This window comes from Galleria mellonella, unplaced genomic scaffold (genome assembly GCF_026898425.1).
Source record: "Galleria mellonella isolate WM207_F2 unplaced genomic scaffold, CSIRO_AGI_GalMel_v1 utg38, whole genome shotgun sequence".
NCBI lineage: Eukaryota > Metazoa > Arthropoda > Insecta > Lepidoptera > Pyralidae > Galleria > Galleria mellonella.
This window is the reverse complement of record NW_026442090.1, coordinates 8,602,762-8,619,741: the sequence shown is the minus strand read 5'-3', so window position 1 is coordinate 8,619,741 and position 16,980 is coordinate 8,602,762. Positions and strand designations below refer to the sequence as shown.

The window sequence follows — 16,980 nt, the reverse complement described above, 5'->3', positions numbered from 1 at the left end:
ATTAAGGAAATAATTAAACGAATCACAGATAATAAACATGTTTTCTATGTTCCATATCACCAAGGAATTAGCTTTCAATTTTATTTTTACAAATATATTTAAATTCAAAATATAATAAATAACAAGATTATATTTGTATTAATTTTTTATTGCTTATATCAATAATAAAAATAAATTTTATATGGCTCTTGTATTCAAGAACAAGGACTTATCTTTGTCGTACATATAATTTTTTTTAATTTTTTAATCTGGTAAGACAACAAACAGGTGACGCATTTATCAATTTCGTTTATGTCAAAAGTACAGACAAAGAGTGTGTTATTTTATATTTAAAACTAATTTTATTAAATTTCTGTGCAAAATGTCGTCAAAGAAAAAGGTTTTATTGAAGGTAATCATACTCGGTGATAGTGGCGTGGGTAAAACATCACTCATGAATCAATTTGTCAACAAGAAATTTTCCAACCAGTACAAGGCAACAATAGGCGCAGATTTTCTCACAAAAGAAGTGATCGTCGACGATAGAATCGTTACGATGCAAATTTGGGATACTGCTGGCCAGGAGCGGTTCCAGTCGTTGGGAGTGGCGTTTTATCGCGGGGCGGATTGTTGCGTCTTAGTGTTTGACGTAACTGCCCCTAACACGTTCAAGTCCTTGGAGAGTTGGAAAGACGAGTTTCTGATACAGGCATCACCAAGAGACCCAGAGAACTTCCCTTTTGTTATATTAGGCAATAAGGTCGATTTAGAAAATCGTGCCGTATCTGCCAAACGTGCCCAGCAGTGGTGCCAGAGTAAGAATGACATCCCTTATTTTGAAACAAGTGCCAAAGAAGCTGTGAATGTAGAACTAGCATTCCAAACCATAGCCCGTAATGTCCTCGCCCAGGAAACAGATGCAGAGCTTTACAATGAATTCCCAGATCAACTCAAGTTAACAGCCAACGATAATGGACGTAACAGGGATGGAGATAATTGTGCTTGCTAGGCCTCAGTAAATAATAAACTCCAGCACTGGCAATATATTAGTTTCTCATTTATTAATTTTAAAATTATAGTTACAATTATTATAAACTATAAAAGTATTGTGTAAGTAATGGTTTCTTTTGTATTGATATCATGTAAAAATGTATAGAATTGATAGAAACACGTTTGGGATCTTTGTTTTTTTGCACAACAACTAATAACTTGTAAATGCCTGCACTTTGTGAAAAGTACAAGAGTTTTAAAATAAAAAAAAAAATACCATTAATTTTATATATTGGGTAAAATTAAAATCATTAGCGTCCTTTTATGTGAATTCTCTATTGATGAAACTGAACATTCTTTCTAAAGAAACATGTTGAAAAATCACAAAAACTAAGTCTCCTATACTAAAGTGGTGCATCCATTGTAAAATTATTATGGTAATTATTTAAGTAGTAATTTGAAACTAATGGTTTCACTTGATATTTATACATTTCTTAGTTATTTTATATTTATTCATCTTATATAAATAAACTTTATTTCATTCACTTTACTATTAATGAAAAAAAGCATGAGTTTTGTTACTTTTGTATACTAAAGAAAGTTAACAGTGTTCATACCTAAGTCTGTACTATTTGTAAATTTTCAAAAATATTAAATATTTTGACTACTTTTAAAGTGCTCTTATGGTGAACTGAAACATTATTGTCCTATATTACAAGTTGCATGACTACAATGATTTTTCAACTGCTTTATATTTTGTTTACCATCAAAAGCTAAAATTTCAGTGATAGTTTTATAATAGTCATCCAAGATTAATGTTTTAGTTTGCTATAAGAGCACTTTTCTAATAAATATTCTAAAATATCAATTTTGAATATTGGAAAATATAATGCAGATATTGGCAGATATTGGTATGAATTCCAAAAATTGAGTGTAAAAATCTATGTTTTTTTTTTCAAATAACTATTCCTGTATTTCATATGAAAGGGGTTAATAATTGTATTCTTTATAAAATTAAATTACTTTTAATTTGGGTTGCATGATCGGCATTTTAACAATAATTGTAATGGTTATTTTGGTATACTTTGTATAGAGATTAATATATTATTATTACAATGCTATATATATTACATTATATTGAATTACCTACCATTATTTGAACAAATATTGTTAAAGTCTATGATAATTATCTTTATAAAAATTATATATTACCACCTAATTTTGGTTTCTATTAAATATGTATAAGACAAAGGTTTTTCATGGCTCAGTTCCATCAAATATGATGTAATATGGTTATTTGATGTCATATATCTCACAGTCTGTCCATTAAGTATTTAATTTTTCATTAGTCATACGTATGATTAGTAAAACTGACAGTGTTATCTATTATATACTCAGCCCCTTTAAAATTATATATTAAATGATTGGATTGTCAGCTCTGTATGCAGACTTGTAGAGTGCTATAAGAAATTCAGATTGCAGGCTTTATCACAAATTGTATTTTAGTTCAACATCACATACACAAAAGTTTTTCTTATTATTATTTTTCTTACATCAATATTTTATTCTGATCATAAATAAATATGTAATATAATCGAAGGTAATTATATTTTTTTCACTATGTGATTTTTGTGATTGATTTATGTGAAGAGCTTTATTCTCTTAATTTTGTAGTAACAAAATTATGGGAACAGGTAATTTTTATATGTAATGCAACATCTGAATATAATTATCATTAAAGTTTTTGTATATATTTGAATTTTAAAATGTTAGTTGTAAGTAGTTAATGATAACAGTATGTTATATTGATAACTAGCATTTTATTTATAACACTAATAGTGTTGTAAGAATAAAAATGCAACTACATATTTATGGTACCTATATGTTATAGTATGTCACGAACACACAGGAGGTCAAACAAATTACGACAGCTTTAGTGATGCCTAATGCAAAATCAGCTTTTTAAGTGTTTAGATATTTAAAATTAAAATGCGTAATACTGAAATTATGTTATTCTCGTTTCCGTTATATGTCATTCAATTTTATATTTGATTACATATAAATATTTTTATATACAATTTCAGTTTAGAAAGTTTACATTATTGAATTGACCGACCTTGCCTTTTAGTTTAATTAATTTAACAACATTTGTATTTTGTCATATAATATATACACTATATTACATGCCTTTCATTAAATTGAAAATTTTATTGTATTACTTATTAAAAGTTCCGAGACCTAGTAATAATAATAGGTAATAAAATATGATGTACGCTGTAATAATGGTCGCTTTTAATTTTGTATCAATAATAAATAAAAATAATCAAAATGTTGTTTTAAATTTAGAGTTAATATGTTACTCGAAGGATCAAAATTTTTTTAACACGGATCTACCATGAAATGAAATTCCGAAATTTCGGACTCAATTTAGTGTTTTTGTTTATACTAAAATCGGATCAATAAATGGAGTTTAACATTTCGTTCATCATACATCCTATCATAAAAGTCCAAAGAAACAATAGCATTTTTAATATTTCCAAATCGCATGTATTATGTAATTTTAACATCAAATTTCTGTTTCATTTGGCTCCGAAATTTCAGAAAACTTCATGGTAGGCCCTCTGGTTTATACTAGACGATTCAATTCACGGAGCTATAAGGTACGCACACGAGGGGTGAAATGAGATTGTACCTTGTTTGCGCGGTTATTTGATTTATCTAAATGTAACTGATATTTAAATAGACTCTCGATCGTTATTGTCCTCAAATAAATAAGCACATATATTAAGGGTTATAAAGTTTGAAATAGATAAGGATTCCAAATAAATTTATCATTATAACGGTTAAATGCCTCAAAATGAGATGATGTACTTAACAGTAACCATGGGAACTGTCACTTTATGTCTGTGTGCCCCACGTCACAAAATATTTCACTGGAGTCATTCATTAGTATTGTTTGTGTGTACATATAAGTAGAAGAAGTACACATGAATATTGCAGCTCGGCTTGCGCATGCGGGGGGGAGTATGTAAGGGGGGCGATGGTCAGCGTTTCAGCTACTGTTGGTCGCACAATTCAGTCTCGCTTGTGACATGAAAGGGCGCGATTCTTCACACGCATCACGGTGCTTCGAGCAATGCATCACCATGAACAGCCGCCAGGGAATGCATGTAATGGTGAGTACTACATTTTTTCGAAACGTTTTCCTATATGATGTTTATCTGGATATCACTATCGTCATTGATGAAAACTTCTAAGTTTAAGGTAGGTACCGCGTAAATATCTTACTGTTTAGGGCGTTTTCCTATATACTAGAAATAAATTCTTCAATATTTTATGTAGAATAAAAGGTGGTGATCAGAAATCGTAAAAGTAAAAGGTATAAGCCATAAAGTGATTAAGATTATAGACGTGTGTCTGTTAGAGGTAATATTTACATAGGCAAATATTAATTCTGTAATAATTACAACAAGTTTACAAGTATTCTAATTTCGTAGAAGAACAGGCATCTTAAAAATATAATTACTAAATAGGTAACAAGAATAACAAACGTACGTTTACCAATACTAAATATAGCTGATAAATGATTATGAGTAATCACAGGTTTCCAAATTACTTATAATAATTTTTAAATATTAGTATAATATGTAAGGAGGCTCTTGACTGATTTATCAATTTTCATGAAGTTGGTTCTGTCCGTATAAGACGAGAATCCACTAAGAAAGGATTTACTAAAATTTTTACGCAATGGAAAAAGTTACGAATATAAAATGATTTAATGTAGTCTCAGTTTCATTTTTTTATTCTGACATGTGGAGAAGCAGAGTACATAAATAGATAACCCATATTCGGGTCACTTTTTCTATGCGTATAACAAATATTATGAACTAGGTAAGCACTTGGTGCAATTGCGCGATTTTGTTAGTATAAACGGCGAACAAAAACTATAATCAAAGAATGAATAGAGGGCGCCTATAACTCTTTTTCCAAAAACCTTTTCTGTGCGTACCCAAGTCACTAAGTGTCTTACGTGAAATAACCCAATTTTTTAGAGTTGAGTAGTCCAGTTGTATGTATTTTGCAACATGAATATAGTTTTCATTAATCGCTATTAAAATAAACTATAATTATTTAAACCCAAAGAATACCATAAGAATAAATAATTTTAGACTTTGCATTATAAAATATACTATATTGCGCATAATGGTGTTCTTCATGTATTGTCATTTCCTCTCTTAGGCTCAGGTATACCTCTTGTGTTCTGACACAAAAGCCATAACTGATTGCATCAGTGAATTCATCTTTCATACTAAAATATGATCAGATACAAACCTAGCTGTAGGTTTGTATCTGATAATATCAGGTTGCGTAGTAATTCATCTATGCTTCCGAGCAGAAATGGAGACACTGTGACTCTTACTCAGGTGACATATACTAAACTCATTTAAAAAGTATATGTTATCCTTTGTGACAAGACGTTAATGTTTTATATGGTCTGCCAATCGAATATACTATCAACATCTGTGACTGGATGTCGTTACCTAAACCAATTGATAGAATAGTCGATAATTGTGATTTATATGTCATGATCTCAGATTTCCGTTGCGCAGTTGAAGTGCTCCTACACAATTTACAATGGCTGTTGGTGTAATGGTGTACTTACCGATAACCAACCAATTGTACGTTACAATAGTACACAGCTTTATAGCTTATGCCGACAAGAACACTGTGTTCGCGGATAAAATTTTACATTTTATGTTAGCCTTGTCCGCTAAGGCTTTTATAGGTATGCGATGCCTGAAATAGTAATACGTTTAAGTCGTATCACAAACAAAATTGCATACAGCAAGGCACATTTTTTTTTAAACCACAAGTGTGGCAAACAAGTATACAGCCGTTTGATGGTAAACGGTCACTGTAGCCTATGAACGCTTGCAACACCAGGAGTGTGTTCGCGTTGCCAATCCTAAATAGATCTTAATATTAAAGAACTCCACACTGTAGTCTTTAGGGAAAGCCTTCGCAGGCAGCTCATTTCGCAGCCTGAGCGTTCATGGGAGAAAATTTTTCTGAAATCACACTGTACGTGAGACCATTTAGGCTCAAGCGTGTTAGGATGATTTGTCTGCCGATGGCGAACGGTACCATAATAAAAGTGGTTATAGGCATCATTTCAAACAATTCCTCAGAACACAATCAGTTACACAAGCGGTAGAACAAGTAAGTCTACCTATTTAGATATATTTTTAATTTCTTGCAAAATATTCCTTTAAATCATTGCTTAGAATCTAAGTTAAAACATTGTGCACGTTTGTATGTTCACATTGTGACGTGATTGAAACGAAATTGCGCGTAAAAAGTCTGAACCGAGTTTAGTTATTGAAGGCCGTATAATAGAGCAAAAACGAAATCCATTTGGACGAAGTTCGCGCTTAAAAATGTAATGAATCATAATATTTTATAGACATTATTGTTGGTATTTATGGAACACTTGAAAGATTATTATGGGTATTATCATTGTAAGTATTTGCATCACGTTTTTTATCGCTAATAGAATTATTTTGTAGATTGGTAGTTGATGGCTGGGCATGTAGTTGGGCTGTAATTTAAGTGTCGGCTATTCTATAAACAGCTCAACACCTAAATTACCTATAGTAGATTCGACCCTCATGCATTGTAGTGAATAAGTGCCATTATATACGTTTAGGCATAATAGCAGGGTAGAGATGTGTGATTACTTCTCTTCGTATTTTAAATGTTACACAAAAAATGTCTGTCAACAACTTCGAGTCTTTACGAGATAGGGAGAGATAATTGAGATCTAACAGCATTTTACTCAAATGTTTAAATATCTAAATTAATATTAAAAAGAGTTTTTTAAAATATTAAAAACATCAGATTATTATATTTTTGTTTGTAATGGATATTCTTCCAATCAAAATTCTTTTATTATAGAAAATTACATTATCAATGGCTATATATTATTTTTAAAATAATTACAGATCCCTGCGAAAATTACAATAACGTAGTCCAAGGTATCTAAAATTTGCCTCTTAAAGTTATAAACAACTAATTTATCTACCTGTGCGGAGCCTGATTGAATTAATTAATTTCCAGGATTTCAATAAATTTGAAGAACACACCTACTTAATTCTACAATTAAAAAAGTAAATTCTCCTTTTACACATAGCACGTACTGTCATAGTAGGTACATTACGCTACGTACATACATTTAAGCATCTACTATAGTAGAAATTGAATTGTGCTCCCTTGTTAAAATGTCTAATAGTAATTGCTCCAATCAAAATGATTGATATGGCAAAGCCAATGTATTACATATTTAAATATACTTTTTGACACAATGAAATCTAAATCTGTAGGTAGAAAAATAAAACCATAAAAACTAAAATTATATTGTCAAAGGCGACATTCTCATAGACAGTTACTTAGTAATTTAATATTGATTATTGGCCTTGTAAACAATAAATATTGGAAATCTTGAACCTGTATCATGTTGATTTCCAAGGGGCGTATAAGTTCATAAACACAATAATTAGCATGGTACTGGATAACAAAATGCTGATGGATTATTTGATGTAAGATATATAGTAACTGTCGCATATATGGCGCATGAAAAGTGGACATTACAGATTACACTGTGACACCTGTAGTGCTGATCATGCGTAGCACCTTGATCTGTATTATCTTGATATCCTGTAATTTCATTTTCTGCAGTGTTATCTCGGCATAGAATAGGTCCCTTCTTTTCCCGTGAGAGTCGTTAGAGGCGAAGAAGCGTAAGAGGGAACTTAACTGTCGAGGGATAGCAGCAGTGTTCCCCTTTAAATATCACCAAAATCTAACTGTGGTTGCTAACCCGCCTGCCAAGGGTGGTAACTATTGGCAAACCCCCCAACAGGGGGAGGCCTATGTTCAGCAGTGGACAGTCAACGACTGGTATGATCATGACGGTGTAGTGATTTACTTTTAAATATTTTTATGTTAGTTATTATAAAGATGTCACTGAGAAGCAGTTAAACATATGTTAAATTTTATATATGTATTTAGTAATTACAATATTACAACTAATCCATTAAATCACTATCAACTATCATGACTGTATTTACATCTCATAGATCCTATTTTTCTTGCTGCAAGGAATTTATATCGTTGCAGATTGACATTAACATTTGGAGTTGATTTAGGCCGATTATAATGTCAAATAGTCCTATAATAAAATTATTTTCATCGTAAACAAACAGACATATATGTTTTCATTTGATATTGGTTTTATTAGCTATTTTTGGTAATTTTGGCTATTTATGCTAAGTTTGTGAGCATTGAAAAATTTCTCTCAAAATCGGAGTAACTGTATGCGTGCACAACTATGGTATGGGTAATAAATAATAATTATAAATTAATAAGTTTATTACAAACATTCATATAGATACATTTAGTACTATTGAGTGAACAAAGCCGCGAAATAGCCTTATGGTAAATATAGAATGTAATGTAGCGACAATTAGGTCTGTTCACATTTTGTAACGCGGCAAATGAAACTCGCGCCAAATGGTCATCGCTATTTAAATTGAGATTATTTATTAGAATCGTTTCAGTAATAAAAGTGTGTCATATGATACACTATGTACGGAGTTAGTACCTAATTACATTTCACAAATTACAAGGAAATGACAAAATTTACGATTTTGTCATTTCATTTTATAATTGTTTACTTTAATTAAATTAATTTTATATTTATAAAGTATGATTTGATATGTTGTATATATCATAAATTTTGTGTACGATCAACGAGAAAATTAAAATTCGAATTCGAATATCCGGGTTTGACTACGTTTAATCTTATACACAAAAAATATAAAAACTTTCGCATTTTTGTGGTCAGAAAAGCAGTTTTCAACACACTGTAATTTTTTTTAATATGTAAGTAAAAACATTTATCTTACACTATTAAATATGAGTAAGGTTGTATTTACTACGTATGTGTATAAATTAAAGGTGTAACAATTTATATTTTAGATCTAAATATTATACAACATAAAGATGACTTCCAAACTTCACCAAAGGATCACTAGTGATATATCGACATTAATCATACTGACGATTTATGTTGGCACATATACTTCAATATTAATGTAATACATTGTTTGGGTATTTAGGTACTTATTTATTCCATCAGATTGTATCAAATTAATTGTAAGGCGTATGTGTATATTCATTTTACTTTAGTGTTTATCAACATTGATTGCCAGAGAGATTGCATAAAGAGCTCTGTTTTATGATATCAATGCTATCAATATACTTACTGTAAAATGATGACTCCAAAATGACTGTATAGTATTGATGGCGGTTTAGTCACTAAATAAATACCTACAGAATTATCCTATTCTTATTTTGCAATTAAGTATAAAAATAGTATAAATGACGTTTTAATGTTTGAATGTTTGTTATTTAAGATTGTTCGTAATATTTTATCATATACTGATCTTATAGTGGAATAACAAATACAGTACTTTTTATCATAATTCACTCGGAAAAAGTTGCAGAATAACTACCTACTAGGTAGTTATTCTGCAACTTTTCCCGATTAGATAAAATTATCAACACAGACGTTTTTGTTACTTAAACTATTTACTTCCTTCATCCAAACTTTTAATTTGAATAGTTGCTACCGGTTTTCTATAATTTATAAATGATTCACCTTCACAATAATTTTTATTTCATTATAGACGGTTTTTTTGTCGAGTTTTTATACCTATAAATTTTTTAAATTTCATATTTTAAAATTTGAAGATGTTGTATTTATCGGAAATTCTCCTGTGAAGTAGACAGAGAGAACCGATTGCAAAAGATTTCTATCTTTACATACATTTTTGTCTAATCCACATTCATAACGCGATTCATCTATTAAAAACTGTTTTATAATTTAATAATATAAAATGGAAATTATACATACTGTACAACCTAAAACGGAAATAGGTGAAAATATGAAGTTTTGCAGCCAATTCTGATTTATAAGAAGTTATGAAATTTAATGTAGAGACGAGCGTAGTTCTATATATTACGAGTATTAGATTTTTTTTAGTAAATAGAATCTCTGTTATATGTGTGGTTTTTTTTTGATGGGTGAAAATGGTATGGTAACCCCGCCTGCGCTAACGGGATACGCTGGCGGAGCACCAGTGAAGGGTGATAGATGAGAATGAAAACAGGCCAGTTAGCCCATCATGATGAATTTATCAGGAATTAACCATGATAGTTCCCAGGGAGAACTGCGAGGAGGTCGACCTGGTTGGGTATATTGCTAACAATATATGTGTGGTTATAGACGTTTTAGATAGAGGACATTATAGGAAGATGATATTTTTGGAACTAGGTGCATAGTGAATAGAATGCCAGCCTTGGCTCTACATGAGATCTTATAACTATTAAACATTGTAAAGGTGGGGTGACTTGGCATCATATTTTAATGTGGAATATGTTTGATAGCAGGAATGGCACGAATAGGTATGCATTAATATAAGTACACTCATAATAAATTTTACTTCCAACTACAAATATACATTTCACATCTACATAGGTATTAAGATAAAGTATATACCAGATTTGAAGTTAGACTTTCAGAAATACAACTGTGAAAACTGCATTAAAACGTGCAGTAGTTTTGTGTAATACCGGAATAAACATAAGGCCGAGCGATAGATAAACAAAATCTTAAAAAAAAATTGATTTGGCTTCTGTTGCTCTTGACCCTTCATATCAATTTTTTTTAAATGTCTCATATGTAATCATCGTCTAGTGAGAATTTTATTATATTAGTAAGATAAGATTAGGTAGTAAAGACGTTTGGGTATCAGTAATTAAATATAATTTTACGTTATCAGATCAAGTATCAGCTTAGGTTAATGTTAATTTCACTTTATCCAAAAGCGAATAAGATAAATTTGGGAAACCCATCTTATTGATATACTTGTATTGTTAAATCTATACTTATATTTTAATAAAACTATATCTGTATACACAAGGCGAATTCGTTGAAAAGTTGTTAGTTGTAACTTTGGCAAAATCAAAAATCTACATGTGCTATAGAATACATTAGACAGAAGTTTTATGACTTAAAAATTCAAAAATGACAAAAACATTTGTTTTTTTTACTTGGATATACTACGCCAGTATGGAAGGAGCAAAATTTTTTGTTTGAAAATGTACAGTTTCATTGATAGAGCGATTTCTATTTCACTCTATATAATGAATGAAATTCAAATATTTTTTTATAAATTATTGATATGTCGATATAGGTAGGTCGATTTAAAAAAAAGTGTGTGTTTTGTTGAAATCGGTAGAGTCAATAGAGTTGAGTAGTTTAGTTAGTAGTGATGCAGTATAGCTTGAACCTTCCATTGTATAAATTGAAGTTATAGAGTACAAAAATGTCTTTATATATGTTAAAAAGATTCCCGTATAATGCTAGATTCAAATGATCATGGATGACCATGAAGTTGTGGTCATGGGTAAAGTTAGTATGATGATATGAGTGAACAGTCTTAATACAAACTAAAGTATATATGTATGTATATATATAAAATTAATTATCATATGGTTCTCTCTAAGCATTAATTAATATGTAAAGCAAACTACATCATGGGTCATAAGTAGGTGTGTAAGACAGTGTAAAATAGTTAGTTGACTCTTTTTTAAATGTCTGCCGATTTGTAATAATAACAATAATAATCTTTTTTAAAATACATAATTGAATAATATAAAAAGTCATTACCTACCGCTCTTGAGTTGGCAAAGAAATTTTAGGTAATTGTGACGCATGCGTGGAAATTATTGATTGGCACAACGCTGATTTCACTCTCGCTATGTTTTTAGCAAGATTTGCTGATAACTATTAAGATATTTTATGAATGGATTTTAGGGGTTATCCAAGGGCAGTCAACTTCTGTTCTTTGACCTCGCTACCTACTAATTCAGTACCTATATAGGTCTATCCACGAAATATAATTTTAAGAGCAACTATATACCTAGTGACGCATTAGTTACTAACAATGGTATTTCAACGTTAATTGGCAAACTACTCTATGAGATAAGGCTTCTTTTGTATTGAGCGAACCTTTATTGAACTAATCAACTGGCTAGGAAAATTTCTAATAACTATGAGTATTTGTAGCAAATTTACAAGCGAATGTATATTTTCACAGATCAGCGTCAGGTCGGTAGTAGGCCCGGTCACATGACAACGTTCGCAATCTCAGAATAACTGACGGTCCGGTCTAAAATTATATTACGTATCGCTTCAAACTCGAACAATACCATTCTTATTAATTGCATATTAGTAATGTGTATATGTCATGCAATGCATACTTACAATACTACTGCTTAGTTATGTACATAGCAAAGAGGTGGGTAGGTATCCATTAACAGTACAGTAAAATCATCGACATTTAATACATTTGTTTACTAAGCAATATACGTAATGTTCACGGTCTAACTGTGGTCTAACCACAAGCATTATACATATTTAATTATTACCTATTTATTTGATATGCAGATCTTTTTGCATACTTTTTTTTATTTTGTGTGTGCGTGCGTGTTTGTGTGTGTGTGGTTTTTTTTTTAGTGGATGTTAATGGAAGGTAACTCCGCCTGCGCTAACGGTATACGCTGACGCGCCACCAGTGAGGGATGATAGGTGAGAATGAAAAAGCAGGTCAGTTAGCCCACTGTGATGAATACACCTGGAATTCAGCACGATAGTTTCCAGGGAGGACCACGTGGAGGTCGACCTGACAGGGTACATTGCTAGCAATGGGACTGGTAGTCTGCATTATTGTTTACATGACTACATGTTTTGTGCTGCACTGATATATCTATCAAAAGTGTGATGATTGTACTATTTCCGTACAAAAAAGTGGGTATAATATCTATTATAATATTAATCGATTCCAAAAGAAAAGCACTTAATAACTAACATACAATAATCTAACTTTCAGGAGACAACAAGCTTGATTTGTACGAAATTCAAATTTTCCCTTTATTTATGTTGGGAGAGTTTCAATATTATTGTTTTATGTGTGGCTTCATTCATGCCAAATGTCACGGTTATATTCAACGAGAAATGGATAATAATTGAATAGAATACTTACCATTTTATCTTTGATGTATGATATCTGTTTTTATGTTACTGTATTTCACTTGAATTATTCACTTGTCATTGTATATTTTATTTATGGTGCAATAAAGAGTTAAATAAATAAATACTTTGCTCAGTAGAATAGATTTATAAAAATAATGAAAAGTTAACAAGATTAATTTTAACTGGAGCTTTATTCTATTTAAAGTCGTTGAGAGGTTTAATAAAGTTATAATTAATTTACATTTAAAAAAGTACTTTTTAAAGACCCCAGGCTTTAAAACTTACTTTTTAAAGGCATATCTTTGCCCATAATTTCAAGCTCCGCTCTTGATTTTGGGTTGGGTAGTAGACTAATACTGGTGTGGGCAGGGCCCACTCGGTCACCCCTCTAAATATGCATATGAATATAGTTTATTCGTTTATTCTAATCTTACATGTATATAAATTATAATATTAATATATTTTGAAGTATTATACATAATTATATAACTCAGTATTTTTGCCTTTACACGAGCCTTACGGCGTAGAATCTACGCTCGTAACAGTCTAGTATTAATGTATATAATTTTATTTTATTAAATTTATCTTATATAATGCAAATGAACTACCTTTTTAGAGTTCTAATTAATTATCTATCATAAAATGGCCTGTAGAGTCTGATGACACGTAATAAAATTACATTGAAGGGACTCTAAGAATTATGCAGAATGTTTAAAAAAAACAAAATAAAATAATATAAATTAAAGACAGAAAATAAATCAAAATTTTCAAGATAATAATTAGACTTATTTTTTATTCGATTACGACAAAATCGAAAATGATATACTGAGATAAGATCTTTAAAAAAAATATAACGATATAATTTTCCTGGAAAATAAGACTTGGTAAATTGGTACTTGAACTATTTTAAAATACGAATCATGTGTTATTTTATCATTATAATTTTTTTAACTCGTTATTTCAATTAGAAACATGTAAGTACATATCTTCCATGGTTACAATTACGAGCTCGTCTGACGTCACCTATTTTAGCAATTGGATATATTTCGACGTAACCTAATCATCAAATTGCGCAACAACCATATAATATTACTAAAACAAGTAGATATTGTGAAGAAATAAATATTTTTAAAATTATTAATTAATTACTAGTTCAAATAATTGATAATGTTTTGTTTAATATTTAGTATTATTATTAGTTTTGTTGGCATCTGTAATTGAGTTTTTCAGATATCAACAATATGTTCATTATGGAAAAAATTCGTACTACTAATTTTCACATCGCCTTTGTCGTCATTTTTTCATAGTTTTCTTAAAACAATCAAGTCAATAGAGGAATTTACATGTATTTCATAATTCGTTTTACCATTATTAATAAAAGATACATTTTTTAATTACTCTTAACTAACTAAACCTATTCGGCCATAAAATTTCTTAGATCTATCCAGTTTCTATTTTTATTCTTCTTTATTAGTTAGTTCTTTTTATAGTTATATATATTCTTAGTTAATTAAAAATAAATAAAATAATTCTCGACAAGAAAATTCTATGTTAGTATAGACCTATTTTTTTATTAATTAGTAGTATATCTATATTATTTACTAAGTAAAAAAGTGGTTGACTACCAAAATTAAAGTAGGTATTTTCTTCAGACTGAGGATACAGTTATAAGAATTTATTTACCTACCGATATACATACATCATTATATTTATAAGGAAAATAATGTCAGTGTAAAAAGTAATAATTAAATACAGTCAAATAAAATTACATATATTGCAGACTATAGTCACCGTACTCAAACAAATATAAGATTATTTTGTATTTAAATTGGTTTTTAAACAGTGACTATTGAGTTATTTGTGTGTATTTCCTCATTTAATCATTAAAAATAAAAAATAAAAATTGTCTACTTTCTATTATGCCCTTAGTAATTACTCATCTTTTTACTCTTACTCTTTACTATGGTGTAGAAAAGTGAATTTCCTACACCATCTTGTAACATTCCATAAAATCAACTAATCGATAAGTTATATAGATATGTTTTAATGTAATAACTGCCGGTTTAACTTATATGTATTGTAGTATAGAAAGATTGACTAATTTTGGAAACATTCGGGACTTTTAATTATGAGCAACCGTGACTGGATCGCGATATTGATGTGATTTGCGGACAGATAGATTTACAGAAAAGTTTCAGCAATTTGGCAACACCAATTGGCATAGGTAAACCAAAAATGGATCTGTGAAAACGTTATAATATTTATGCCACAGATATTATTTTATTAACTTTTAGATTAGACTTTTACACTGCATGTTTTATAAGAGACGAGAAATAATGCGATCATTTACGTAATCTATGGTAGTTTACCTAAGTCATCTCGATATTTTGACCAGGTTACACTGGCCGTGATCATGAGTAAATTAATGTAGTACCATCGTCTCTCTGCTTCCAATGCAAAAGTATTTTCTTTTACCCATTAATTGTCCCATATGTGGGACAATACAATACAATACAATACAACACAATAATTCAATACTATCTTCGACCCAATTTCATGACAATAAAATAAGCGAGTGTTAGGAAGGAAAATAAGTCCCGATTACATGTATAAGGACATCGTTATTCTCCTTCATCGGGAAAGGTTGGGGTGAAAGACCTTGTCGTCCTTAAAAAAGGAGACATTGCGTCGCCTTCAGTATTATCTGCGACCTCTAAACGTCCTTTGTACTGATCTTTTGTTCAGAATATGCACTAGCGAGCATTTTTTTTTAATCTTAAAAACAATATCTTCCTTTATGCAAATGAAAGCACAATTTAAAGAATAGAAAAATGTATATAATTATGAATATTCGAATACATTCACCGCTATAGTATCTCATAGAATAGTCGCAAATAGTAAATAATATGGTATGACTTTTTTTAGTTTTTAGTTAAACATTTTGAATATAAAAGGTACAGTGTAATTTTAGATGAAGATGTATTTTTTCACTATTTATTGTAATTAAATATTAGATGAATAAAAAAGATTCAGATCAGCGGCAAAAAAATTTGTGACCATCTGGTGGTAAAGTGTATCATTCTTCTTTTCAACCGACTTTAAAAAGAAGGAGGTTTAATTCAGTTATATTTTTTTATGTTTGTTACCTCATGACTCCGTCAGTTCTAAACTGATTTGGCAAATTCTTTTTTTATCTAAAAGAACATTGTTTTGTCACGTAACATTGAAGTCGGCTTTTTTGTGAGACACAATCTTTAATTATTCATGTGTTGTATGAGGTAATTTAAGAAACGTATTGTAGCTCCCGTACAAAAGATGGAAATACTTATAGTAAAATTATATGAAACCGCCTAACGTGCTGAATAGTAGCCTACCTACCGTCTTTACAATGTTAGACTTGTATTCTAGCAAGATAATAGGTTTTATGACATTTTGATGTGGACAATTTACATGTGCATTCATTTCAGTCAGTAATTTTCATGAATTTGTCAAAATATAGTATATTCTGTATCTGTTCACTATTTTGTAGACATTGACGCACTTAAATATTCATTAGGTAGTCTATTTTCGTAACTACCGAGAAAAATTTACAAATCTTTTCGTTTCAGGCGGACGTGGTCGTACCGTCAACCTATACGGTTCATTGAAAATTGTATATATACTTACAACATAATTTCAATTGTTTTTCTATACCAATGATGATATTGGCAAAAAAGTATACAGCCCATCTGATAGTAAATAGTTGACTGTTGTCTATGTTATATGTTCGTACTATATGGATGCAGTTTTTTTTTTTTTTTTATAATTTAAGTATATATATAAATCAATAGTTCCTCTCGATACTCTTACAAGAG

General features: G+C 30.0%; 2 protein-coding genes across 2 annotated transcripts in view; both read left to right on the top strand.

Annotated features, from left to right (window-relative positions):
* Window positions 1-260: 260 nt before the first annotated feature.
* LOC113522588 (ras-related protein Rab-7a) lies at window positions 261-3,298 on the top strand. Its single transcript, XM_026908322.3, has one exon. The coding sequence runs from the start codon at window positions 362-364 to the stop codon at window positions 986-988; it is 627 nt and encodes a 208-aa protein (XP_026764123.1). The 5' UTR covers window positions 261-361; the 3' UTR covers window positions 989-3,298.
* A 689-nt stretch (window positions 3,299-3,987) lies between these two features.
* LOC113522509 (b(0,+)-type amino acid transporter 1) overlaps window positions 3,988-16,980 on the top strand; it is a 40,913-nt gene continuing 27,920 nt past the window's right edge. Inside the window, exon 1 of the mRNA XM_026908212.3 lies at window positions 3,988-4,145. Coding sequence (XP_026764013.2) covers window positions 4,106-4,145 — 40 coding nt within the window. The 5' untranslated portion in view covers window positions 3,988-4,105. The remainder of the gene's footprint in view (window positions 4,146-16,980) is intronic.